Here is a 26,357-nt window from a genome sequence, read left to right as displayed (position 1 = left end):
AATTGACACTCCTGTCTATGGCATCAGTAATCTCCCTATGCAGCAGTCATGAGTTTCCAAGGCTATGGAAGCCCTCTAAGTTCTGCGACTCTTATCTTGTTTAGACAAGGTCATAGTCAAAGTGGAGGTTCTCTCCTCCCTTCAGAGAAAGGCACCTCCCTCTTTGAAGACCTGTTCTTTCCACTGGGATCTCACTCACAGAGATCTTTTGCCAGAGTGTCTTGGCTTTCCATGCCTGAAATACTCTCATGGGCTTTTCAGCCAGATCCGAATGCCTTTAGGGCTGATTCTGAGGCCAGAGTGCTATTTAGGACATCTGCCATTCTATGAGTCTGCTGAGTATCTCACTTCCCATGTTGGATCACTCTCCCCTTTATTTATTCTATCGGTTAGTGTTAGCAGGTACTAGACTTGTTTATGTGCTCCCTTTGACTCTTAGTCCTTTCATTATGATCAATTGTGAACTGAAATTGATCACTTGGAATAGTGAGATGGCATTGGTACATGCCACCTTGATGGGATTGAATTGGAATCCCCTGGTATGTTTCTAACTTCTATCAATTCTTATCAACATACAATCTTCAAAGAAACCCATAAATTTCTTGTCTGCTTTGTTCATTTTATTCTGTGTATTAATGTGTTTGTGTATTACTTGACAATGAAGAGCAAACAGATGCAGGCACAGATAGAAGGAAAGTCTACCCTCAAAAATCAGAACAGTTACAATGGGTGAGAATTATACATTTGGAGTTTTGGAAGCTCAAATCCTACACAAGGATCTTATTGACTTGAGTTGTCAGCAGAGTTCAGGACTGACAGAACTCAAAAGAAAAGAAATAGAAAGGAAGAACCCAGTGGGGAGGATTAGCTTTAAAATCTGCATTCAATTCTAGCTGACAGCTGAAATGGGCATGCACCGGAAGAATGCAAGATCTCACTAAAAAGAAACAGCTGGAACTCTAAAGAAAAGAGTAGAGATGTTGCTCTGCCAAAGGAGAAGAGAATATGGATTGTGGGTGGAGCCAGGTTAACTACATGCATTTCCAATATTCAGTCTATGCTACGACAAATGTGTACAGTCAAGAAACCACCACCATCACAGACAAGATATTTCTATCATCCTAAAATGTTCCCTGTGTCCCTTTTTATATGTTCCCCAACCCCCAGGTTTGTTTGTGTTAGAACTGAATACAAAAGTAATCATACAGTGTTCCACTATACAGCTATACAACAATTATCTTTTATCTGCTTCCTTACTGATGGTCATTAATGTTAATTCACATTTGGGCTACCATAAACAGAGGTACTATAAACATTTGTGTACTAGATTTCATATAACAGGTGCCACATTGTGGTATACCGAGTAAAGCTGCTGCCTATAATGCTGGCATCCCATATGGGCACCGACTGGTTCATGTCCTGGCTCCCTGTCTATTGCCTGGGAAAAGCAGCAGAAGATGGCTCAAGTGTTTGGGCCCCTGCCACCCACATGGGAGATCTGGATGACACTCCTGGCTTCGGTCTGGCCCAGCATTGGCTGTTGTAGCCAACTGAAGAGTGAACCAGAAGATGGAAGATCTTTGTCTCTCCCTCTCTGAAACTCTTTCAAATAAGTACATATTAAAAACAAAGAAAAATGATTTCATATAACATGTTTTCATTTCTTTAGGACAAACACCAAAAAGTGGGATAGATGGGTGATATATATTAAATCAATATTTCATTTTACTAGAGACTGCCACACTATTTTTCAAAATGGTTGTGTTATTGCTACAAGCAATTATCAGTTGTTTCAGACCCTTGCTAACACTTGGAATTGAAAAAAATTTTTTTAATTTATTTATTGGGAAGGCAGAGTTAGAGGGGTAGGAGTAGGGACAGGGGTAGGGGTAGATGTAGGTGTAAGGGTAGGGGTAGGGAGAGAAGGAGTGGGAGAGGAAGAGAGAGCTCTTCCATCCACTGGTTCACTCCCCAAATGGCCACAATGGCCAGAGCTGGGCCAATCTGAAGCCAGGAGCCAGGAGCTTCTTTCAAGTCTCCCATGTGGCTGCAGGTGCCTAAGCACTTGGGCCATCTTCTACTGCTGAAAGAATTTTTTATCTTTTTTTTTTTTTTTTTTTTTTTTTTTGATAGGCAGAGTGGACAGTGAGAGAGAGAGACAGAGAAAGAAAGGTCTTCCTTTGCCGTTGGTTCACCCTCCAATGGCCGCCGCTGCAGCCGGCGCACCGTGCTGATCCGATGGCAGGAGCCAGGATCCAGGTGCTTTTCCTGGTCTCCCATGGGGTGCAGGGCCCAAGCACCTGGGCCATCCTCCACTGCACTCCCTGGCCATAGCAGAGAGCTGGCCTGGAAGAGGGGCAACCGGGACAGAATCCGGCGCCCCAACCGGGACTAGAACCCGGTGTGCCGGCGCCGCAAGGTGGAGGATTAGCCTATTGAGCCACGGCGCTGGCTAGAATTTTTTATCTTGACTATTCTAATGGATGTGTGGTGACATTTCATTGTGGTTCCACATAGCATTTCCATGATGCTTCTGTATATATTTAGTAGATATTCTATGTCATAATGAAGAGGTTTCTTTCTTGTCCTACTGTGTTGTCATTATGAATGGGTATTGAATTTTATTCTATGTAAATTATGCCTCAGTGGGGCTGGTGCTGTGGCACAGTAGGTTAATCTTCCACCTGCAGTGCAGGCATCCCATATGGGCACTGGTTCTAGTCCCAGTTGCTCCACTTCTGATAGCTCTCTGCTCTGGCCTGGGAAAGCAGTGGAAGATGGCCCAAGTGCTTGGGCCCCTGCACTCACATGGGAGACCTGGAAGAAACTCCTGGCTCCTGGCTTCGGATCGCCTCAGCTCTGGCCATCGTGGCCTTTTGCGAAGTGAACCAGTGGATGAAAGACCTTGCTCTCTGTTTCACTCTCACTGTCTATAACCCTACCTCTCAAATAAATAAATTTTAAAAAAAGTATATGCTGGGTTACATTGACATTGTGGGGTAGGGGACCCTACAGCTAATAGTATATTAGCTGGTGAATATTTTCCTCTTAAAATAGGCAACAAGATAAGAAAATCTGCTTCCATATATCATTGTCCTAGTGGTCTAGCCTATGTGATATTGGGTGGGGGGAGGACATAGACTAGAAAGAAAGAAGTAAAACTCTCTATTTAAAAAGGACACAATAATTTACACAGAAAATCTTCAAGAATTAGTGAAAAACCATTCTAAAACTTATGTGCATTTAGTAAAGTCTGAGAATACACTATTAATACACGAACAATCATACATCCTAGGGTTTAACCTAGGAATATAAGGTTGGCTTAAAATTTGAGACTCGGCCAGCGCAGTGGCTCACTAGGCTAATCCTCCGCCTTGCGGCGCCGGCACACCGAGTTCTAGTCCCGGTCGGGGCACCGGATTCTGTCCCGGTTGCCCCTCTTCCAGGCCAGCTCTCTGCTATGGCCCAGGAGTGCAGTGGAGGATGGCCCAAGTGCTTGGGCCCTGCACTCCATGGGAGACCAGGAGAAGCACCTGGCTCCTGGCTTCGGATCAGCGCGATGCGGCGGCTGCAGGGCGCCGGCCGCGGCGGCCATTGGAGGGTGAACCAACGGCAAAAGGAAGACCTTTCTCTCTGTCTCTCTCTCTCTCACTATCCACTCTGCCTGTCAAAAAAAAAAAAAAAAAAATTGAGAATCAACATAATAAACCATGTGTATGAAAATGACATCGAATCATTTTTTTTTAAGTTTATTTATTTTTTTATTTTTATTTTTGACAGGCAGAGTGGACAGTGAGAGAGAGAGACAGAGAAAGAAAGGTCTTCCTTTGCCGTTGGTTCACCCTCCAATGGCCGCCGCTGCAGCCGGCGCACCGCGCTGATCCGATGGCAGGAGCCAGGAGCCAGGTGCTTTTCCTGGTCTCCCATGGGGTGCAGGGCCCAAGCACCTGGGCCATCCTCCACTGCACTCCCTGGCCATAGCAGAGAGCTGGCCTGGAAGAGGGGCAACCGGGACAGAATCCGGCGCCCCAACCGGGACTAGAACCCGGTGTGCCGGTGCCGCAAGGTGGAGGATTAGCCTATTGAGCCACGGCGCCGGCTCGACATCGAATCATTTTCTACATGATAATCTATGTAGTAAGTACTATAGAATTTACAAAAAGATACTATAATTAATAAGTGAGTTTTGGAAATTTATAGAATACAAAGTCAATATAGAGTCAACTGTACTTCTATAAACAACTGAAAAAGAAAAAAAATCAACAATACTTTTTTAAAGACTTATTTATTTTACTAGAAAGAGTAACAGAGAGGCAGAGACAGAGAGAGAGAGTGACAGAGAAGTCTTCCATCCGCTGGTTTATTCCCCAAATGGCTGCAACAGCCGGAGCTGGGTGGATCTGACGCCAGGAGCCAGGAGCTTCTTCTGGGTTCCCACACAGGTGCAGGAGCCCAAGCACTTGGGCCATCTTCTACTGCTTTCCCAGGCCGTACCAGAGAACTGGATTGGAAGTGGAGCAGCTGGGACTTGAACTGGCGCCCGCCCATATGGGAAGCCATCATGGCAGGCAGCAGCTTTATCCACTATGCTACAGTGTCGGCCCCAACAATACTACTTTCAAATCAACAAGGCCTGTTAATTTTATATTCTAATTATCTCTAACTCACTTGCTTTACTTCACTCCTCCTGCTCTAACAACCTATCATAACTTTTTCTAGTAACTTAATTGTTTTAACAATTTCCCAACAACCTCCAGTTTGCAACATTATTAGCCTCTGGCTACAGGGTAACCAGAGTTACATGTCAAAAAATCTCAGATGTATAAATAAATCCTTAGTTACATATAATCTCTTTATGGGATAACTCTTCTCCCTCCTCTTGCTATATATCCCAGCAGTATTATAACTTGTTTTCAGTCCCTCTAACATGGCATTCCTGTCCCATTACTCCATATCTTCCAATATGCTGCCGCTGCTTTCTGGAAACACTTTTCTCTATGTCTCTTTGTCATTCTTGCTCCAAAATACAACAGGGTTGAAAGAGACCAAAGCAAACAAACAGTATTTAGCGGGCTACCAAGAGGTTTATGCAATAGGTAATAACAGATGAGATAGGAAATAACAGATGAAAGGATTGTAAAAGAGAAATATTGGCATGCATGAAATAAAAGCAAGAATTTTAGAAACCATGTTGCACTAAAACATGGCTTACTGAAGTGATGATCATCCTCTATGTGACTTTTCCTATATTTTCTCAAACCTAATAGAATAATTCAAGAACTCTGAGTTACGTAAAAGAAATCTTCAAAGGATAAATCAAATTATTCCAAATGAATTATGTCATACTTCAGTAGTCTTAGTTAACAGTCTGCTAGGTTAGAGCATTATTTTTAAAATGCATTTGCTTGGACTTGTAGCATTAGCATTACAGGGAACTTGTTGAAAAGGCAAATTCTTCAGATCCACACTGGACTTTCTGAAACAGAAACTCTGGGTGTAGGGTCTAGAAATCTGTATTTTAAGAAGCCTTCCAGGTGATTCCCATGCAGGCTCAAGTTTGAAAATCACAAGGTTAGGAGAAATGGAAAGAAGGAGAACCCATTAAAACCTCACAACCAAAAAACCACAAACTATTTGAAAAAGTAACGCACAGAAAGATCAAGCCAATAGTAACTGACAATCAACTGTTTGTCCTCGTGAAGAGCACTGTACTTCGATTTGGGGGGAGGAGGAGGAAATGTACAGGAATAATACTATCTGAAGACTTCGATAAATAATATGATGGAATAAAGGTCACTAGGAAATAACCAACTTTAAATGCATGTAAAGTTAAATAAATCATGCATATGAATTATAACTATATTATTCATTATTTTCCTCACTCATTCAACATAACACTTATTGGACATTACCATTATACAACACTATGCTAAAAGGTGTGATTTTAAATGAAAGAATGAGAAATTTCAGAACATCAAAGCTTTCCAGTAATGCTGTTTATGCCACTAAAATTGAATACCATGAGTTTCTAAAGACACAGAGGTTAGCTCAGATTCTGTATTTCTTACTCATGAGACAAAAAGAAAAGCTAAGTACTTTTTTGGTTGATCAACCGTAAGTTCAATTAAATTAATTTCAATATCTATAGCCTAAGGTAATATTAGCCCTAATCCTGTAAAACAATCCATATAAAAATATATATAAATATATAAACATGTATAAATAATATAGATAAGCTTTAAGATTAAAAACTCTGAACTAAAAATAGAAGAGAATTAATTCTTGCAGATTCTAACCAAGTTCCTTTTCATCACTGATGGTAATGTGTGTTACCTCTTCTGCTTAGTTCATTTATTTTTGGAATAAATTGTGTACCTCTATCTGGGAAGCAATACTGTGTGGCTGAGACAGCAGAGGCTCTGAAGCCAGATCTGAAGTCACATCATTTCAGCTACTTAACTAACCAATGTGTCTTCAAACAAACTGACTTTTACAACCTTCAATGTTTCATCTTTTAAAGAAATTTAATGACACTTTCATCATAAGAGTATTATGAGAATTAAATGATATTGCAATTCATGAAACATTTGGCTGATTAACAAATCCAAAATAAAAGTTTCATATTACTCTTATTCCATTCTCTTTTTTTTTTTTTTTTGATAGGCAGAGTGGACAGTGAGAGAGAGAGACAGAGAGAAAGGTCTTCCTTTTGCCATTGGTTCACCCTCCAATGGCTACCGCGGCTGGTGCGCTGTGGCCGGCGCACCACGCTGATCCGATGGCAGGAGCCAGGTACTTACTTCTCCTGGTCTCCCATGGGGTGCAGGGCCCAAGTACTTGGGCCATCCTCCACTGCACTCCCGGGCAACAGCAGAGAGCTGGCCTGGAAGAGGGGCAACCAGGACAGAATCCGATGCCCCAACCGGGACTAGAACCCGGTGTGCCGGCACCGCAAGGCGGAGGATTAGCCTAGTGAGCTGCGGCGCCAGCATCACTGATTATTCTTAAAGCTTTAATATAATTTTACAATGACAACTAGAAATGAGACACTACTTACTAGATTTGTGCCCTTAAAGGTCTTTCCTTGGAACACAATTTGATCTCACAGATTCTTCCGAATATTTTAAAATACTGAAACTGTGGTGCAGTAGAAAAGATTGGAACAGGGAATTAGGGGACTTAGATTCTAGTTTCATTAGTTCCAGGAAGTAGCTTGGGTTTCATCTCCTTGGACTGGGTAATGGCTCATGAAAAATAAGGGTGTTAGACTAGATAATCTCTAAAGCCTCTTTGGGGTCTTTAAAATTCTATGATTTTAACTTCTCTGGAAGAATTGGTTTGGATACTTGGACCTGGGAATAAACTTCATTTATTGAGAAAGAAATGTTCAAGATAGAAAACACAAAGTAACAAAAAGTAGGGGACAGCAAAAAGACTGACCTAGCTCAAAATATTTCTACTTCTCCATATTCATCCTGGTGAAATTATGTACAGAAATGTTTTCTTCTGTACAAATTTATGCAACAGAATTTAATCTCTTGTGGCAGATATGATCTCAGTATTATTCCTTCTGGAATACCTCCTCAGGAATCATGGTCTCCTTACCCATGGTAATGACTACGGTGGTGAGTAGTCAGTATCTTCCTCTTTGCAGACTTGTTCTCCTGTCAATCTCAGTCAAGCCAAAGGCTAGTGTGTCTGACCTATGAGGTTTACCAAGATACCTAAAGAACTATCCCGTTTTTTCTCTCAGTGTCACACATAGTAAGGTGTAACAGACACCTTTCATGTATTTGCCTGGCTCACAACTTCACTTTCCAGGGAAGGCTGCGATATAGATACTTCTACTCTCTTCCTTCTTTTTTTGGACAGGCAGAGTGGATAGTGAGAGAGAGAGACAGAGAGAAAGGTCTTCCCTTTGCCGTGGGTTCACCCTCCAATGGCCGTCACGGCTGGCGTGCTGCGGCCAGTGTACTGTGCTGATCCGAAGGCAGGAGCCAGGTGCTTCTCCTGGTCTCCCATGGAGTGCAGGGCCCAAGCACTTGGGCCATCCTCCACTGCACTCCCTGGCCACAGCAGAGAGCTGGCCTGGAAGAGGGGCAACCGGGACAGAATCTGGCGCCCCGACAGGGACTAGAACCCGGTGTGCCGGCGCCGCTAGGTGGAGGATTAGCCTAGTGAGCCGCGGCGCTGGTGATTTACATGAGTTTATACACCAAGAAATAACAGTATTATTCTAGTTCCTTGTAGAAGCTCAAGTGATCTGGGGAAGGCATCGAAGTATGAGGAAAAGTTTAATTTTAGCTCAGGTCAAAACTATATATTTTTATAGAGACTACGTATTGGTTTGTTTTCATCCACATCATCCTCATAATTTACTACAACTCACTTTTGAAAACACAAAGTCAGTACAGGATACCAAGAAAATGAGTAACAGCATTTTTTTTTTTTTTTTTTTTTTGACAGGCAGAGCGGACAGTGAGAGAGAGAGAGACAGAGAGAAAGGTCTTCCTTTTGCCGTTGGTTCACCCTCCAATGGCCGCCGCCGCCGGCGCACCGCGCTGATCCGATGGCAGGAGCCAGGAGCCAGGTGCTTTTCCTGGTCTCCCATGGGGTGCAGGGCCCAAGCACCTGGGCCATCCTCCACTGCACTCCCTGGCCACAGCAGAGGGCTGGCCTGGAAGAGGGGCAACCGGGACAGAATCCGGCGCCCCGACTGGGACTAGAACCCGGTGTGCTGGCGCCGCTAGGCGGAGGATTAGCCTAGTGAGCCGCGGCGCCGGCTGAGTAACAGCATTTAACATTTCATTTTCGCTTCTTATTACCTATTCACTCAGAGAACTAGATCTCAACTGAGCAGGAACTAGAGGGTGAGAAAGAAAAACCCTACTTTTCTCATAAACGGTATTTGTATTTTCCATAGCTATTCTAATAATATAGCCTTATAAAGAGATTTGTAAAAGACTGAGAGAACCATTTCTTCAGGCTCCCAATTTTTCCAACCTGTAGAGTATTTCCTTCAGTATAAATATTTCCTGAAAGTAATCAAAAGGCTATCATCTTTTAAAATCCCTCACTGTGTAGCCTATAAACTTAAAAAAAATCCAATCAGAATTTGCTAATACACCTCTCATCTAGGTTCACAATAAATTATGCTTGCTTAGTATGTTTTATAATGTATAACTGTCAGAGTAACCATTTATATTAGTCATCATATACTGTCTTCTATTTCTATACTGTGATCTTTTCAATCAAATGAATCAAATTGTAATTATCGAAGAGTGCATTAAAAAACCAAGGAACCTAAAGCTAAAGCATTGTGCAGTGTGGGGAGCAACTCGGACTAGACTAAGTTACTAGAATTAAGACTTATTCTATGCATCTGCTCTCCCACAATATGGCGCTGGGAGAGGAGTAAACAGCTTCTACGCAGCTGCCTCCAGTTTGACCAATAAACTGCAGGAGCTGCTCCTGATTGGAGGAGAGCAGCGTGCTCGGCGTGTGGGTAGCAGAGTTGGAATTGGTGAAAGAGGACTATAAAGGAGGAGAGAGACAACATGCACCAGGAACATCTATCTGAAGGAACACCTGAGCAGCCCCCGAGAGCCGGCCGGTGGTGTGCCACTCCTCCGCGGAAGTGGGGAAAGTGGCAGGGGGAGCCGCCCCTCCACGGAGGTGGAGGGGTCGGCGGCCAACCCGGGAAGGACCAGCAGCAAACCCGGGAAGGGCCGAGCAGCAGAAAGAACAGCGCAGGGTCCTGTGTCGTTCCTCCGCGAATGGGGGAGCGACAGTGCAGTACTGAAATGTAATCTAGGTCTCATTTGTGAGGGCTTCTTTTCCTATAAGGAAAATACGTCTCAAGATATTTTAATCCTTATGTCTAGTTTTTTTTCTCTTTAAAGAGGCATAAAGTAGATTTACTTTTTAGTTGTCAAAGACACATAGTTAATGAAACTAGATTTGTAGGCTGACTGCTAATTGTGAAAATGCTGAAGGTAATAACCTCTAACAGATTAAAACATCAAGAAAATAACCAAAAAGAGAAAAGAATTATCTCTAATTATTAAAACCAAATAAACTTACTAAGTGAATAATATATTAAAAAGGACTTTATATTATGAACATAGAGAAAAACTGAAATGAAGATATAAAACACTAGCTTAAACTTACTGGGTTATCTGTGGAATCCTCAGTCAACTGTAAACCAAAATAGTCCCGCTCAGTCAAATCAAGATGCTTGAAGACTATATCCAACAGAACTTGCCCCTGATCATGTTTCTGAAAGAAAAAAAATTGAATTCAAATTTGATAAGACTGCACACTTTACATGTTTTGTTCTCCTCTATTAAATTGGCAACTGTTTCCATACCAATAATCTGAGAATGAAGATCTCACATGTGACACAGTAATTAAAAAAAAAATTGACTTTAGGCAAACTGATTCAAAGAGAACACAATAAATATGAAAGTATGAAGAAATCTGATTGAAAATGTCTTTTACTTTCAGGCTATTATGGTATTTTTTTATTTCATATTTTACCACATTAACTCATTTACCTCTTCATATCATCTTTCTATGTTTTTCATTATTATATTTAAACTATGAATAGAACATGACATATTTGATAAAATACAATTGTGTATAAAATAATGCCACAAAAAGGAAACAAAGATGGTGAAATTTATTTGAAGCAAATTTGATAAAGGACTAATATTTGCATTTCAAAGTACTCAGATATCTTTGGAGAAATATCACATTTTAACCTCACAAGCATTCTGTCATGGAAGCTTTATTTATTATTCCTGTTTTAGTAAGAATGAGTAACTGTAACTTCATCACTTTACACAGCCACTAAATTGTGACAGAAAAGACATGATTGGATAATCCCCTAAAAAAGAAATATAATAAAAAACACACAGAGAAGCAGTCAGTAACAAAAGAAATGTAAATGGGAAATTCTAATGAATGCCACAAGCAAACAACAATCTGAAAAATAAAATCCAATCAATAGGATTTAAAAAAATACTTACTGGTACTAATGTTATACAGGTTAAATAACCCTCATCCAAAATGCTTGAGACTTGAAATGCTTTAGATCTCAGAAGATTTTCAGTTTTATTTGAAAAGCTAAACAGACTTACATAAACATTCCTAATGTGAAAATTCAAAATCTGACATGCTCCCAAATCCAAAACTTTTTGAGTGCTAACAGGACACTCAAAAAGTTTCAGATTTAGGAGCCTTTCAGATTTCTAGATTAGGGATGCTCAACCTTCAGATAAAATCTGTTGGGAAAACAAGTTGGAAATTGATAACAATATTGACTACAATACTGTAAACAAAATAAAATACAATAAACAAAATCCAATATTGGAAGAAACAGCTATACAAAATAGTAGTCAATTTAATATTTTCCATTTAAGATATATACTGGAAAAACACAGGGGTAAATAGTAGTTAATAGTTACTGCTATTTTTTCCTCTCATTAGCCAGAGCAGTTTGGAAGCTTCCAGCTACAAGGCACAATCTAAACTCTGAGCCAAAACCATAAGGACTTTTTTTTTTCCATACAATAGAAAGTCTAGAGGCGCAACAGAATCCAGAGCAATCTAATTCAGCAATAAGAAACACAGTCAAGGACTAGGTTTTTTTCCATCTCTGTTAATCTGCACTGCAAGTATTGGCTATACTTGTGAGATTTTAGCAGTATAGTCACAGTACTTCCAAGATTCATAATTGAACATGACAATGTTCAAAGGAGGTACCTTCCTTGTAAAGTTACCTTACAAAGAACTTTGCTTCATGCCTTACTGGCCAGAATTAGATCAAAAGACTATTTGCAAAAATCAATGCTAGGTAAGATATGCTTCAACTGATGATGTTGATATTTCCATGTGTGTTGGCTTTTTGTATATCTTCGCAGAAATGTCCAACCAAATTGCCCCATTGTAAATTAGGTTGTTATCTTTTTGTTATTGTACTCTAAAGAGACCTTTTTGTATTTTGGATACTAAATACTTATTATATATGTAATCTGAAAATGTTTTCTCCCATTCTATTAAGTTGTCAAACCTGATGGGGGGGGGGGCGGGGATTGAGGTATTCTTATTCTCCAAGCCCAGGGAAAACAAGTGGGGAGCTTAGAGTTCTATGCATCACAGATAGGAAGGAGGAACTATCTTCTACCCTTTCCCCAGCTACACCATAAAGTCCTTCACAATATGTCCTTTCATAGGATCTTGGGTGGCAAGCAAAAACAGAACACATAGGCTGAAATTCCATTTTAATCTGTTGGTAGCAAGCAGTGTTCAGCTTCCCCAGTTGGGGTGATGTTAGCAGAAACTGAGTGAAGCCCAGACTTCCACCACTACCTCTAACACAGAGCTGTAGCAGGTGGCATCTCCCAGATGGAGGGAAGGAGGACTTATGAAAGAAAAGTGGGTAGACACCTTCAGTGAACTACATGCAAAACTAACCAAAATTAAAATGGCAAGAGGTATAAGAACTTAACCACAATGTGAAATACATGGACAGTTTGCTGAAAGATCTTTGGATAACATATACACGAAGAACAACAGAATGGCACTGAAAATATTAAGGAAATGAACTGTTATTAGAGCTATAATCCAGGGCTGGAGCTGTGGCACAGCCGGTTAAAGGCCTGCCCTGAAGTGCCAGCATCCCATATGGGCGTTTTAGTCCCAGCTGCTCCTCTTCTGATCCAGCTCTCTGCTATGGCCTGGGAAGGCAGTGGAAGATGGCCCAAGTCCTTGGGCCCCTGCACCCAAGTGGGAGACCGGGAAGAAGCTCCTGGTTCCTGGCTTTGGATTGGCGCAGCTCCGGCCATTGGGGCCATCTGGGGAGTGAACCAGTGGATGGAAGACCTCTCTATTTTGATCTCTCTCTGTAACTCTTTCAAATAAATAAAATAAATCTTAAAACAAAACAAAACAAAACAAAAAAACACTATAACCCACAGGGACCAGCATCGAGGCATAGGTGGCTAAGTTGCAATCTGCAGCAAAGGTATCTTATGTTGGAGTAGTGGTTTGAGTTAAGGCTGCTCCTCATGTGATCCAGCTCCTTGCTAATGCACCTGGAAAGGCAGTAGAAGATGCTCTAAGTACCTGGACCTCTGTCACCCACAGGAGAGTCCCAGATGGAGTTCCTGGTTCCTGACTTCATTCTGGCCCAGCCTCAGTCCCCATCATCACATCCATTTGGGGAGTAAACCAGTGGATAAAAGATCTTTCTCTCTGTTTCTTCCTTTCTCTGTGTCACTTGCCTTTGAATCAAATAAGTCTTTGGGTGAAAACAAAACAAAAACAAAACAAAACAAAACAAAAAGCTATGACCCACAAAAGTAGGTCAGGGTATTTATCTGACCTACATGACTCTGCTACAGAGAAGACTGAATAGGATCCAAACATCCATCATACCATGAGCTAGGCAAATCTCGACTAGACTGAGGAAAGACAACCAACAGACGCCAATATCAGTTCAGCTGCTGGAATCATCTGACATGGATTTGGAAGTAACCACCACAAAAATGTTTCAAGGAGACATTATGAATGCCCACCAAAGAAATAAAACACATAAAAGAACCAAACAGCAATTACACTTAAATAACTAAAAAAAATATATATATAGTAACAAACAAAAACTGAGTGGATGGGCTCAAGAGATAAATGGAGGTAACAAAGAAATCAATGAACTTAAAGAAGGATCAATAGAAATTATTCAATATGACTAACACAGGAAAGACAGAGAGGAGTAAAACAAAATGAAACCTCCAGAGACTTGTGGACAAGGGAAAAATGATGTAACATTCATTTCACCAGAGTCTCTAAAAGAGAAGAGAGTTTTAGGATAATAAAATATTTGAAGAAATATTACCTGAACATTTTATAAATCTATCAGAAGCAAAAACACAGATCTAAGAATTTAAGTGATCTCCAGGCAAACTGAATCCAAACAACTCCAACTGATTCTCATGCAAAATGGATCCAAAGAAATCTACCCTAAATTAATCATCAAAATATTAAAATTGATTAATTTGAAAGAGTTAAAGAGAAACAGGGAGGGGGAGAGGGAGAGAGAGAGAGAGAGAGAGAGAGGGAGAGAGAGAGAGGGAGAGAGAGAGAGGGAGAGAGAGAAAGAGAAAGAGAGAGAGAGATATCTTCCACTGTTGGTTCACTCCCCAAATGGCTACAATGGCAGCACTGAGCCAGGCTAAAGCCAGGAACTTGAACAGGGTCTCCCATGTGGGTGGCAGGGGCCAAACCACTTGGGCGATCCTCTTGCTGTTTTTTCCAGGCCATTAGCAGGGAGCTGGATCAGAAGTGGAATATCTGAGACATTGACCAGCGCCTACATGGGATGTGGTGTTGCAGGTGGTGGCTTTATCTGTTAAGCCACAATGCCGGCCCCAAAATACTAAAACTTAAACACAAATTGAAAATCTTCAAAGTAGCTAGGAGAAAAAAGGAGACAATGACAGTTTCAATAAGAACAAGTTTCTCACCTGCAATCATGAAGACCAGAAGGAGGTATACATTTTTCAAGTGCTGAAAGAAAACAACTGTTGACACAAAACTTGCATCATTCTATAGAAATGAAGAGCAAATAATGACTTTCTCAGAAAAAGAAAATTTAAGGGAACTTATCACTCAGAGACTATCGCTACAGGAATTTCTAAAGGAAGTTCTCCAACTAGAATGGAAATAACATGAAGAAACTTGAACAACAGAGCAAAGAGCAATGGAATTGGAGAAACAGAACTAAACATAAAAGCCTATTCTCTTTAGTATGGAAACTCAATTTTCCCAATACCATTTATTTAAGAGTCCATCCTTTTTTCACAGAATGTTTTAGCACATTTGTCAGAGGCAAGTTGATTACAGATTTGTGGATTTGTTTCAGGAGTTTCCATTCTGTTTCACTGTCTACATGTCTATTTTAATGCCAGTACCATGGTGTTTTGGTTATAAAAGCCCTGCAGTGTCTTTTGAAATCTGGTATTGTGATTCCTCTTCAACAGAGCATTGGCTATTTTGAGTCTTTTATGTTTCCATATGAATTTTAGGATTTTTTTTCTAATTCTCTAAAGAATGTCATTAGTATTTTGATAAGGGTTGTGTTGAATCTGTTAAATTGCTTTGGGTAGTATAGATATGTTGATAAAACTAATTGTTTCAATCCATGAACACTGAAGCTCTTCAACTGATAATTAGGTAAAAAAAATGTGGTATAACTACATGATGGTCTACTACTCAGTCATAAGAGAATGAAATCCTGATATTTGTAACAAAATGCATAGACTGAAGATCACTGGTACGAAGGAAAATAAGCCAAAGATAAATCCCATGTTTTCTCTCAGTTGGGGAAGTTAATATATGTAGTATAAAACATGTTTACTTGCCATATTATTTGGTAGCCTCTATAATTGTTGTCCTCTTTGATTTTTACCCTTTACATAGTAATATAACCCCTTTTCCTAATTTTAGTATCTTGGTCATGAAGCCTACATTATATGATATTAATATCCCTGCTTTCAAGAAAAGTCGTATGGCTGGGGCCAGTGTTGTGGCACATCAGGTTAAGCTACCACCTACAAAGTTAGCATTCCTTATGGGCACCAGTTCAAGTTCAAGCTGTTCAACCAACTTCCAATTCTGCTCCATGCTAACGCACCCTGGAAAGCAGCGAAAGAAGGCTCAAGTATTTGGCCCCTGCACCCACGTAGGAGACCTGGATCAAATCTCAGTCTCCTGGATTCAGCCTGGCCCAGCCCTGGCTGTTGTAGCCATTTGGGGATTGAACCAGTGGACAGAAGACTGATCGCTCTATCTCTATCTTTCTCTAACTCTTTCTTTTTTTTCTTTTTTTCTTTTTTTTTTGACAGGCAGAGTTAGACAGTGAGAAAGAGAGACAGAGAGAAAGGTCTTCCTTTTTCCGTTGGTTCATCCCACAAATGGCCGCTACGGCTGGCACATTGTGGCCAGCGTGCTGCACCGATCCAAAGCCAGGAGCCAGGTGCTTCCTCCTGGTCTCCCATGCGGGTGCAGGGCCCAAGCACTTGGGCCATCCTCCACTGCCCTCCCGGGCCACAGCAGAAAGCTGGACTGGAAGAGGAGCAACCGGGACAGAACCCAGTGCCCCAACCAGGACTAGAATCCGAGGTGCCGGTGCCGCAAGCGGAAGATTAGCCTGGTGAGCTGCGGCACTGGCCCTAACTATGCCTTTCAAATAAATAAATAAATAAATATTTTAGAAAAAGAAAAATTGTGCATCTATATAATATTTAAGTTAGAAAGTGAATATGGCAGAATGTTCAAAATCATTAAATATTAAATCTATGTGTGCCAATGAACTCTTTATACTTTTCTGTAATATTTGAAATATTTAAAAATAAAAAGCCCCTAAATTAAGCTTGATAGTTAAAAAAATTATAACTATCTGATATTCCATTGATGTCTACAGAAAGAATATTTAAGATAATTTATTATCCTGGAGGGAAGACAATGCAATTATACTTGCATTATGAAGGTAGAAGGTAAGGATCTCTGAAAGATTAGGCTTGAATATTTCACTCCAAGTGGTAAAATATCATTACCAATATACTATGGAAATTTATAAATGTAAATTATAATACCAATAGCAACCACCAAAAAAAGAGCTATACAAACAGATACTCTCAGGGACGGGCACTACATCCCAGCAGATTAAGCCACCAGTAGGGATGCCTGCAGAGTTACACAGAGAGAGAAGAGGAAGAGAGGGAGAAAAACAGAGAGGTCTTCCATCCACTGGTTCACTCCCCAGTTGGCCGCAATGGCCAGAGTGGTGCCAATCCGAAGCCAGGAGCAGGGGGCTTCTTCTGGGTCTCCCATGCATGTGCGGGGGCCCAAGGGCTTGGACCATCTTCTACTGCTTTCCCAGGCCATAGCAGAGAGCTGGATCGGAAGTGAAGCAGCCGGGTCTTGAACTGGCGCCCATATGGGATGCTGACCCTTCAGGCCAGGGCATTAACCCGCTGTGCCACAGCGTCAGCCCCCTACAGAGTACATCTTTCAGAAATGAAGGCAAAACAGAGATATTCATACATAAACACCACATTGAGTTTACAAGATATACTAAAGGCTATTGTGGTTATCTGGGGAATAAACTAGCAGATGGACTACCTTTCTCCTTCCTCTCCCCCACCCCCACCCCAATGTCTTTTTTCCTTTTTCCCTTCCTGACTCTGCTTTTCAAAAAACAATTTAAAAAAAAAAAAAAAAAAAAAAAGGAAGTTCTGGGGCCGGTGCTGTGGCATTGCAGGTAAAGCTGCAGCCTGCAGTGCTGCATCCCATATGGGCACCAGTTCAAGATTCAGCTGCTCCACTTCCAATTTAGCTCTCCACTGTAGCCTGGGAAAGCAGTAGAAGATGGCCCAAGTCCGTAGGCAACTGAAACCACAGGGAAGACCCAGAAGAAGCTCCAGGCACCTGGCTTTGGATCAGCATAGCTCCAGCTGTTGTGGCCATTCGGGGAGTAAATCAGTGGATGGAAGATATCTGTCTCTCTCTTTCTCTGCCTCTGTCTGTAGCCCTGGCTTTCAAATAAATAAATAAATCTTAAAAAAAAAAATAAAAAAAAGGGAAGTTCTTCAGGCTGAAAGCAAGTGACCCCAGACAGTAATATGAACCCACATGAAAAACCAAAGAGCACCAGTGTAGGTAAACATACAATTATAAAAGAGAATAAAAGTCACATCGTTTTTTTGTTCCTTAACTGATTTTAAAGACAACTGATTAAACAATACATAACAACTTGGGCTTATAATAAATAAAACCTCTAAATAGCCAAAGCAAAAACTGTCAGAATTAAAAGGAGAAATAAGCAATTGAACAATCATTGTTGGAGACTGCTACACTCAACTTTAAATAATTTATAAAACAAGGCAGGTATCAATAAAGAAACAGAAGATTTGAACAGCACCATGAACTAATAAGACTTAATGGAGGCCGGCGCCGCGGCTCACTAGGCTAATCCTCCGCCTGCGGCACCAGCACACCAGGTTCTAGTCCCAGTAGGGACGCCGAATTCTGTCCCGGTTGCCCCTCTTCCAGGCCAGCTCTCTGCTGTGGCCAGGGAGTGCAGTGGAGGATGGCCCAGGTGCTTGGGCCCTGCACCCGCATGGGAGACCAGGAGAAGCACCTGGCTCCTGCCATCGGATCAGCGCGGTGCGCCGGCCGCAGCGCGCCAGCCGCGGCAGCCATTGGAGGGTGAACCAATGGCAAAAGGAAGACCTTTCTCTCTCTCTCTCTCTCTCTCACTGTCCACTCTGCCTGTCAAAAAAAAAAAAAAAAAAAAGAGAGAGACTTAATGGAAAGATCAGGCATAAACAGCAGTATGCCCATTCTTATCAAGTACACACGAAATATTCTTCAGGAGAAACTACATTAAACCCTAATAAATTTACAGAAACAAATCATACACAGAATGTTCTCCAACAATATACGCAATCGATTAGGACTCAATAAAAACAAAATTTAGGAAATTTACAAATCCATAGAAATTAAATAGTATATTCCTAAATAACTAATGAGTTGAAGAAGAAATTACAAGGGAAGTCAGAAAATACTTTGAGATCAATGAAAATGAAGACAACATACCACCACTGATAGGATTCAACTAAACCAGAGCAAAATTCATAGCTGTAAATATCTACATAAAAAAATGGAGTCCTCCTATTAAATGATAATTTGAGCAGAAATATCTGAAGTGGAAGATTAAGAAACAGCGGGGGGGGGGGGGGGGAGGGGGCTGGCGCTGTGGCTCACTTGGTTAATCCTCTGCCTGCAGCGCCGGCCTCCCATATGGGCGCCAGGTTCTAGTCCCGGTTGCTCCTCTTCCAGTCCAGCTCTCTGCTGTGGCCTGGGAGGACAGTGGAGGATGGCCCAAGTGCTTGGGTCCTGCACCCGCATGGGAGACCAGGAGGAAGCACCCTGCTCCTGGCTTTGGATCGGCGCAGTGCTGGCCGTAGCAGCCATTAGAGGGGTGAACCAAAGGAAGGAAGACCTTTTTCTCTGTCTCTCTCTCTCACTGTCTATAACTCTACCTGTCAAAAAAAAAAAAAAAAAAAAAAAAAAGAAACAGCAGGGTATGAGCATTTAGATGGTTAAGATGCTGGGTAAGATGCCTATATTGCATCTTTACCTGTGTGGGTTTTTTTTTTTTTATACGACTTATTTATTTATTTGAAAGGCAGAGTTAGAGAGGTAGAGGTAGAGGTAGAGGTAGAGGTAGAGGTAGAGGTAGAGATAGAGGTAGAGGTAGAGGTAGAGGTAGAGAGAGGTCTTCCATCTGCTGGTTCACTCCCCAAAATGGCCACAATGGCCAGAGCTGGAGCAAAGCCAGAAGCCAGGAACTTCTTCTGGGTCTCCCATGCAGGTGCAAGGGCCCAAGCATTTGGGCCATCCTCTACTGCTTTTTGAGGCATTAGCAGAGAGCTGGATGATAAGTGGAACAGCTAGGACTTGAACTGCACCCATATGGGATGCTGGCACTGCAGGCGCCAGCCTTTTTTAGCTGGACCTGATATCCAGATCTAGCTCCTGATCCCAGCTTTCTGCTTTTGCAGACGTTGGGAGGCAGCACAGGAGACCTGGATTGAGTTCCTGACTCCTGGCTTCAGTCCTGGGCCAGCCCCATCATCATTATGAACATCAGGGGAGTAAACTAGTGCATGGTCACTCTCTCAAATAAAATTTTTTTAAATAGGGAAAAATCAATAAAACAAAGTTCTAGAAAAGATCAGGAAAACTGATAAATCTTAAGGTAGACATAACAAGAAAAGGAGAAAATCAAGAATGCAAGAAGGCATATTAGTACTGAACTTATAGAATAAAGATGTTAAGAGATTATTATGAACAAATGCAGAGAAAGTTCAAAAAGTTCACGGAAAATGGACTTAAAAGATATGTATTTTGGCGCAAAAACGTTTTGAAATCCATGTACCACTTTTCACAGAACACATTTTCCATGACTTTCTGAAGACCCCTTCAAATGCCAACAGATCAGGTAATTTAGATGAAATGGACAAACTTCTAGAAAGATATCTGCTACTAAAATTGACTCAAGAAAAAACAGAAAGTATTAATACAACAAAAAGTAAAGAGATTGAGTTAGAAATGCAATAAGTTGTCACAAAGAAAAGACAAGGTCCAGATGGTTTCACTGTTAAAAAAGAAATAATAAAAAATTAGTTTATGTTTCAGCTCTGAGAAGAAAAGAGTATATAGAGAGTAAGCATTGTGAGAATACACATGTTTATCACACATAGTGGTGAACCAAAGCAAGCAGCAGTTTTTTACTTTGCACTTTAGGTTTTCCCTTCTAGGTTATTTTTATAGGAAAAAAATTACTTTTGATAAAAATATAAACAAGAGTAGGCACTGTGGCACAGTGGATCAAAGCCCCAGCCTGCAGTGCTAGCATCCCATATGGGCACCGGTTCAAGTACCAGCAGCTCCACTTCCAATCTAGCTCTCTGCTATCACCTGGGAAAGCAGCAGCAGATGGTCCAAGTCTTGGGCCCCTGCACCCGCGTGGGAGACCTGGAAGAAGCTCCTGGCTCCTGGCTCCTGGCTTCAGATCAGCACAGCTCCAGCCATGGCAGCCATCTAGGGAGTGAACCAGCAGATGTAAGTGCAGTGAGGTGCATTCCCCTATGTGGGTGCAGGGTCCAAGCACTTCGGTCATCTTACGTTGCCTTCCCAGGCACATAAGCATTGAACTGGATCAGAAGTGGAGCAGCTGGGAATGAACTGGCACCTATACAGTTACAAGAGTTTCTGTTTGGAGTGATGAAAAAGTTTTGGAAACTTTTTGATAGTGATGGTTATATCACACTGTAAATGTAATTAAGGCCACTGAATTTTAGACTTAAAAATTGCTAAATTTTATGTTATGTTTTATAATTTTTTAAAATACTGTAATATACCAAACCCACTGGGCCCAGCTGGTGATTCTCATCTGTGGTTATAGCTAGATGGCAGCTAGTAAAGTCATCTAAGTTTGACTGAACCGGACATACTAAAAGATGATCCACTTTTATAGCAGTAGTTGATGCTGAGTGTTGGTTGGGAAGCCAGCAGCGACTGTTAACCAGGACACTTACACACGGCTTCTCTATATGGTGTGAACTTCTCCTACCACAACAGCTGAAGTATGAGATAGACTGTTCCAAGAGGAGATACAGCTGGAAGCTGCAAAGCTTCTTATAATTGGGAATCACAAAGGATAACTTCACCACCAAGGACAAAAGCAAGTCACAGAGATCAGCCAAGATTTAAGGGGTGAGGGACTTCACAAAATATAAATGGCAAAAGGCATGGCTTACGGGGGTCCACATTTGGGGGCTAGCTACCATAACTGGTATGCTATACAGTAATTCTGAGAAAAGAGGTTGAATGATATGTGACACTGCTGACAATTAAAACATCCAAAAACTGGTGATGAGGACACCAGAATGATGGTTACAGAATACTTCTGACCCCCACACACTATCAAAATCCTCAAGGAAATACTAGTTAGCACTCATACAGACTAGTAAAGTCAGTTTTTTTTTTAATGTAATCCACAAAAAAAGTAGAAGGTGAACAGCTCCTGGGGAACTCTTATAATGCTCAATAGACATAAGACTTGCAGATTTTACTTTGTGTATTTAAAGCCCTCTATTTCAAAATTAGCACCTGAAACATTCTACTTGCCACTTTGCCTTCCTTTAAAAGATGAACTCAAATAGATATCTTTCCATGAAGATAAAAGATTTGTGCATTTTGTCAATTTAATCATTCCTATTTATCTAGTGTGTGATTAATATTTTGTTCAGTCAACCTTCAAGAATCTTGACAATGTAAACCATCAATTTAGAAAGCAAATGTACGTGTATGCACATATGGTTAGGAGCAAAACAAAATCTCTTGACTGAATTTTCTGAATAAGAAATTCCTAATGATCAAAACTGCAGATAAAGGATTTTTAAAAATTTTATTCACCAAAAAAATGTTATTGAAATGTTAAACTTAGATCACAACTTCTCAACCAACACTGGCATTGTCTTCATTTTGTATCATATCACTGTTGTGGGTGGCAGAGAACACTGCACTGTGCACTGTAGGATGTCTAGCATCATCCTTGGCTTCTACCCATTTGATGGCAAAAACACCCAACACCCAATGTGACAACCGAAAATGTTTCCAGATATTGCCAAATATCTCTGGGATGGGAAGAGATAGCAGAGATGGGAGAAGCTACAAAATCTTCCCCGTTTGAGAACAATTGCTTTAGAAGTACACTTAAGAGTTTCACGTTTGGGCTCAACAACTCTTTTTTTTTTTTTAAAGATTTATTCATTTACTTGAAAGAGTTACACAGAGCGAGAAGGAGAGGCAGAGAAAAAGAGAGAGAAAAAGAGAGAAAGAGAGAGAAAGAGACAGAGAGAGAGAGAGAGAGAGAGAGAGTCTTCCATCCAATGGTTCACTTCCCAGATGGCCACAATGGCCGGAGCTGTGCTGATCCAAAGCCAGGAGCCAGGAGCTTCCTCCAGCGCAGGGGCCCAAGGGCTTGGGCCATTCTCCACCGCTTTCCCAGGCCACAGTAGAGTTGGATCGGAAGTAAAGCAGCCGGGTCTTGAACCAGCGCCCACAGGGGATGCCGGCACTGCAGGCAGTGGCTTCACCCGCTACGCCACAGCACCAGCCCCTCAAGAACTCTTACTAAAAGTACCCTTTTGTAAAACTACAGATAGGTTTCTCATTCAACTTTAGAAAAGTACGAAAGATAAAGCCCTATTCCATGAGTGAGGAGAACAGTAAGTCTAAGTACAGCTAGGATTTAATATGGATTTTTTATTCTGTCCATTTAATAAATGCACTGAAACAGGAAAATGTGCTCTATAAATAATAGCTAATTATAGAATGTTAATGAGGCCATGGCACTCTCAGTCTCTCCCAACTGCATTTCTCTACAAAGCCAGAGAATGTGTGCTTTGTAAAGTCATTTAAAATATTCATTCCCGAGTCCCAACACAGACCCATGAAATTGAGCATGGAGGCAGCAATATGAACTTGTAATAATCTTTCCCTAATAACCCATCATTATAGTATTCTGCTTACAAGATCATAAGAAAAACAGCACCACAGACTATTTATCGCTAATCTTTCATGGCTACAACTTTAATTAAGTTTTAAATTTGTGTCATTGATCACCCGGGGACATAGAGATGGAGCAGAATAACATCTAACTGATAGCAGATGGTGTGGAAGATAAAAACACCAGTTTGAAGGGCCAAAGGACTGGATTCTAGTCTTAGCTTTACCACTTATTTGGCATGTGGCTTTGGGCAAGCCACAAAATCCCTGAGTTTTATTTTTTTTTATCTGTAAAAAAGAAAAAAAAAGGGGGATGTAATTGCCTCTTCACATTTTTATTGACAAGAACCAAAAACAAACGTGAAAGCTGTGAAAATAAAGTACCAATATGATAGATTCATATTGCTTAATAGATATGAATACAAATCCACAACTGAGTAGAAAGACATATTCTAAAACAGTTACCCAAGACAATAATTTGTATATACAAAAAAAGCTGTTTCTGCAGAAACATATCCTAAGTATTATTCAAAATCAAAAAATAAAGCAGATTAAGAATATATTTAGATCAAGCAAGTTCAAAGGCAAAGAACTATATGATAAACAAGAGAATTTCCCAGATGAGAAGCTGAGAGAATTTATTCAGATGTCATGTGGAGCTGGTCTTGTCGCATAGCAGGTAAAGCTATCGCCTGCGATACTGGCATCCCATACAGGTGCCAATTCACGTCCTGGCTGCTCCACTTCTGATCCAGTTCCCTGTTAATGGCCTGGGAAAAGCAACCGAAGATGGCCCAAAGATGGCCCCTGCCACCCACATGGGAGACCAGGAAGAAGCTCCTGGCTCCAGGCTTTGTGGCCATATGGGGAGCGATCCAACAGATGAGAGTGTTCTCTCTCTCCCCCTCCCTCCCTCTCTTTCAAATAAATAAAATTTTTAAAAATTTTTTAAAAAGAAGTGTGTGAATAGAAAAAAAATCTTGCTTGATTTTAACATGGCTTGAAACTGTTTGTATTCAGGACTGGCATTGTAGCACAGCAGGTAAAGCTACTGCCTTGGACACCAGCACCCCATTTGGGTGCTGATTCAAGTCCCAGCAGCTCCATTTCCCTTCTAACTCCCTGTTAATGTGCCCGGGAAGGCAGTAGAGGATGTCTCCTAAGTTCTTGGGCCACTAGACCTACATGGGGAGACCCGGCTATATACTTCGGATGTGTTTCTGCAGAAAAGGCTTTTATTTTTTTTATTTTTTATTTTTTGTATAATCAAATTACTAACTCAGGGATTTTGTGGCTTGCCCACAGCCACATGCCAAATAAGCGGTATTATTTGAATGGGGCCGGCGCTGTGGCTCAGAGGGTTAATGCCCTGGCCTGAAGCGCCGGTATCCCATATGGGTGCCGGTTCTAGTCCAGGCTGCTCCTCTTCGGTTCCAGCTCTCTGCAATGGCCTGGGATAGCAGAAGATGGTCCAGCCCTTTTGCCCTTCAAACTGGCTTCAGTCTGGGCCAGCCCTGGCCATTGTGGCCATCTGGGGAATAAATAACCAACAGAAGATTTCCACCTCTCTCTCTCACTCCCTCTAACTCTGCCTTTCAAATAAATAAGTAAATCTTTAAAAATATAGTTTGTGGTGTCAGCGTTGCAGAGTACTAGATTAAGCCTCCACCTGCGGTGCTGGCATCCCATATGGGTGCAGGTTCAAGTCCCAGCTACTCCACTTCTCATCTAGCTCTCTGCTACGGCTGGGAAAGCAGCAGAAGATGGCCAAAGTGCCTGGGCCCCTGCACCCGTGTTGAAGACCCAGAAGAAGCTCCTGGCTACTGGCTTTGGATCAGCTCAGCTTGTGGCCATCTAGGTAGTGAACCAGTGGATGAAAGTCCTCTCTCTTCCTCTGGCTGCAACTCTTTCAAATAAACAAACAAATCTTTAAAAACAAACAAACAAAAAAACACAACAGGAAGAATAACCCAAGAAATATGGTCACCTTAATTATATACAACTATATATCTGAATAATGAAAGTTTTCTAGTCCTTAACAATTATAGTTTGAAGCACTTCAAAATATAAGGAAAAAAGCTTTGAGGATCTATCACAAACTACAAAGTCAGAATTTTCTTTTTCTTTCTTCTTTTTTTTTTTTAAAGCATTATTTGGAAGGCAGAGTTATAGAGAGGTCTTCCATCTGCTGGTACACTCCCCAGATGGTCACAATGGTCGGAGCTGAGCCGATCTGAAGCCAGAAGCTCTTTCTGGGTCTCCCACGTGGGTGCAGGGGCCCAAGCACTTGGGCCATCCTTGACTGTTTTCTGAGGCCTTAGCAGAGAGCTGGATGATGAGAAAGAGAGAAAAACAGATAGAGAGATAAAGAGAGAGAGAGAAGTCTTCCATCTGCTGGATCACTCCCCAAATGGCGACAACGGCTGGAGCTGTGCTAATCCATAGTCAGGAGCCAGGAGCTTCTTCCAGGTCTCCCACATGGGTGCAGGGGCCCAAGCACTTGGGCCATCCTCGACTGCTTTCTCAGGCCATAGCAGAGAGCTGGATCGGAAGTAGAGCAGCTGGGACTCAAATCAGCGCCCATATGGGATGCTGGCACTGCAGGCAGTGGCAGCTTTACCTGCTGTGCCACAGTGCCAGCCCCAGAATTTTCATACACTACAAAAGTTGGCAATTATATATTTTTAGCACTAAGAGGATTACCTAAACATCTAATTTTGCTCAGAAAAGTGCGATTTTTAATAAACTCTCCTTCAAAGTAGACATTGCTGAAAATCAATTTGAGTACTGTCAAGGTTAAACATGGCAGACTGAACACAAATGTTTGCTTAAGGCACACTAAAACAGCAGTGAGAGGAATAAAACAGAACACTAAAAAGGTTCTAGAAAATGAAAAGCAACCTAAGTGGTAACCAACTAACAGCCAGAAGAAAGCTTAAATAAATAAATAAATAAAAAAGCATAGAAGCAAGTTAATTCACCCCCACAAATTCTAGAAAAAAAGAGGAATAAATTAACTTTGAAAAACTGGAGGGGAGTGAACAAAAAGATGGTTTTAAAGTTTGTTTAAGGAACAGCCAGTTTCATGGTCATCTCTCACTTTCCCCTGCCTACTGTCTTTACAGATTTACTCTCTGAAGAAAATGAAACAGAAGGAATCTGGACTCAGGGATATCAGGTACATATCATTAATTCTAACTGTACTAAAAACCGGC

The 26,357-nt window shown here is 41.4% G+C and overlaps 1 protein-coding gene across 6 annotated transcripts in view; it reads right to left on the bottom strand.

Moving 5' to 3' along the window:
• Positions 1-26,357, bottom strand: part of PTPN4 (protein tyrosine phosphatase non-receptor type 4) — a 193,664-nt gene that overhangs the window by 118,118 nt on the left and 49,189 nt on the right. For all 6 annotated transcript variants that reach the window (XM_051848753.2, XM_051848751.2, XM_017342790.3 and 3 more), the window contains one exon: positions 10,171-10,278. In XM_051848753.2, coding sequence (XP_051704713.2) covers positions 10,171-10,278 — 108 coding nt within the window. The remainder of the gene's footprint in view (positions 1-10,170; positions 10,279-26,357) is intronic.

The sequence above is a fragment of the Oryctolagus cuniculus genome, chromosome 3, assembly GCF_964237555.1.
Source record: "Oryctolagus cuniculus chromosome 3, mOryCun1.1, whole genome shotgun sequence".
In the NCBI taxonomy this organism is placed as follows: domain Eukaryota; kingdom Metazoa; phylum Chordata; class Mammalia; order Lagomorpha; family Leporidae; genus Oryctolagus; species Oryctolagus cuniculus.
This window is presented reverse-complemented; position numbering and strand designations above follow the sequence as displayed.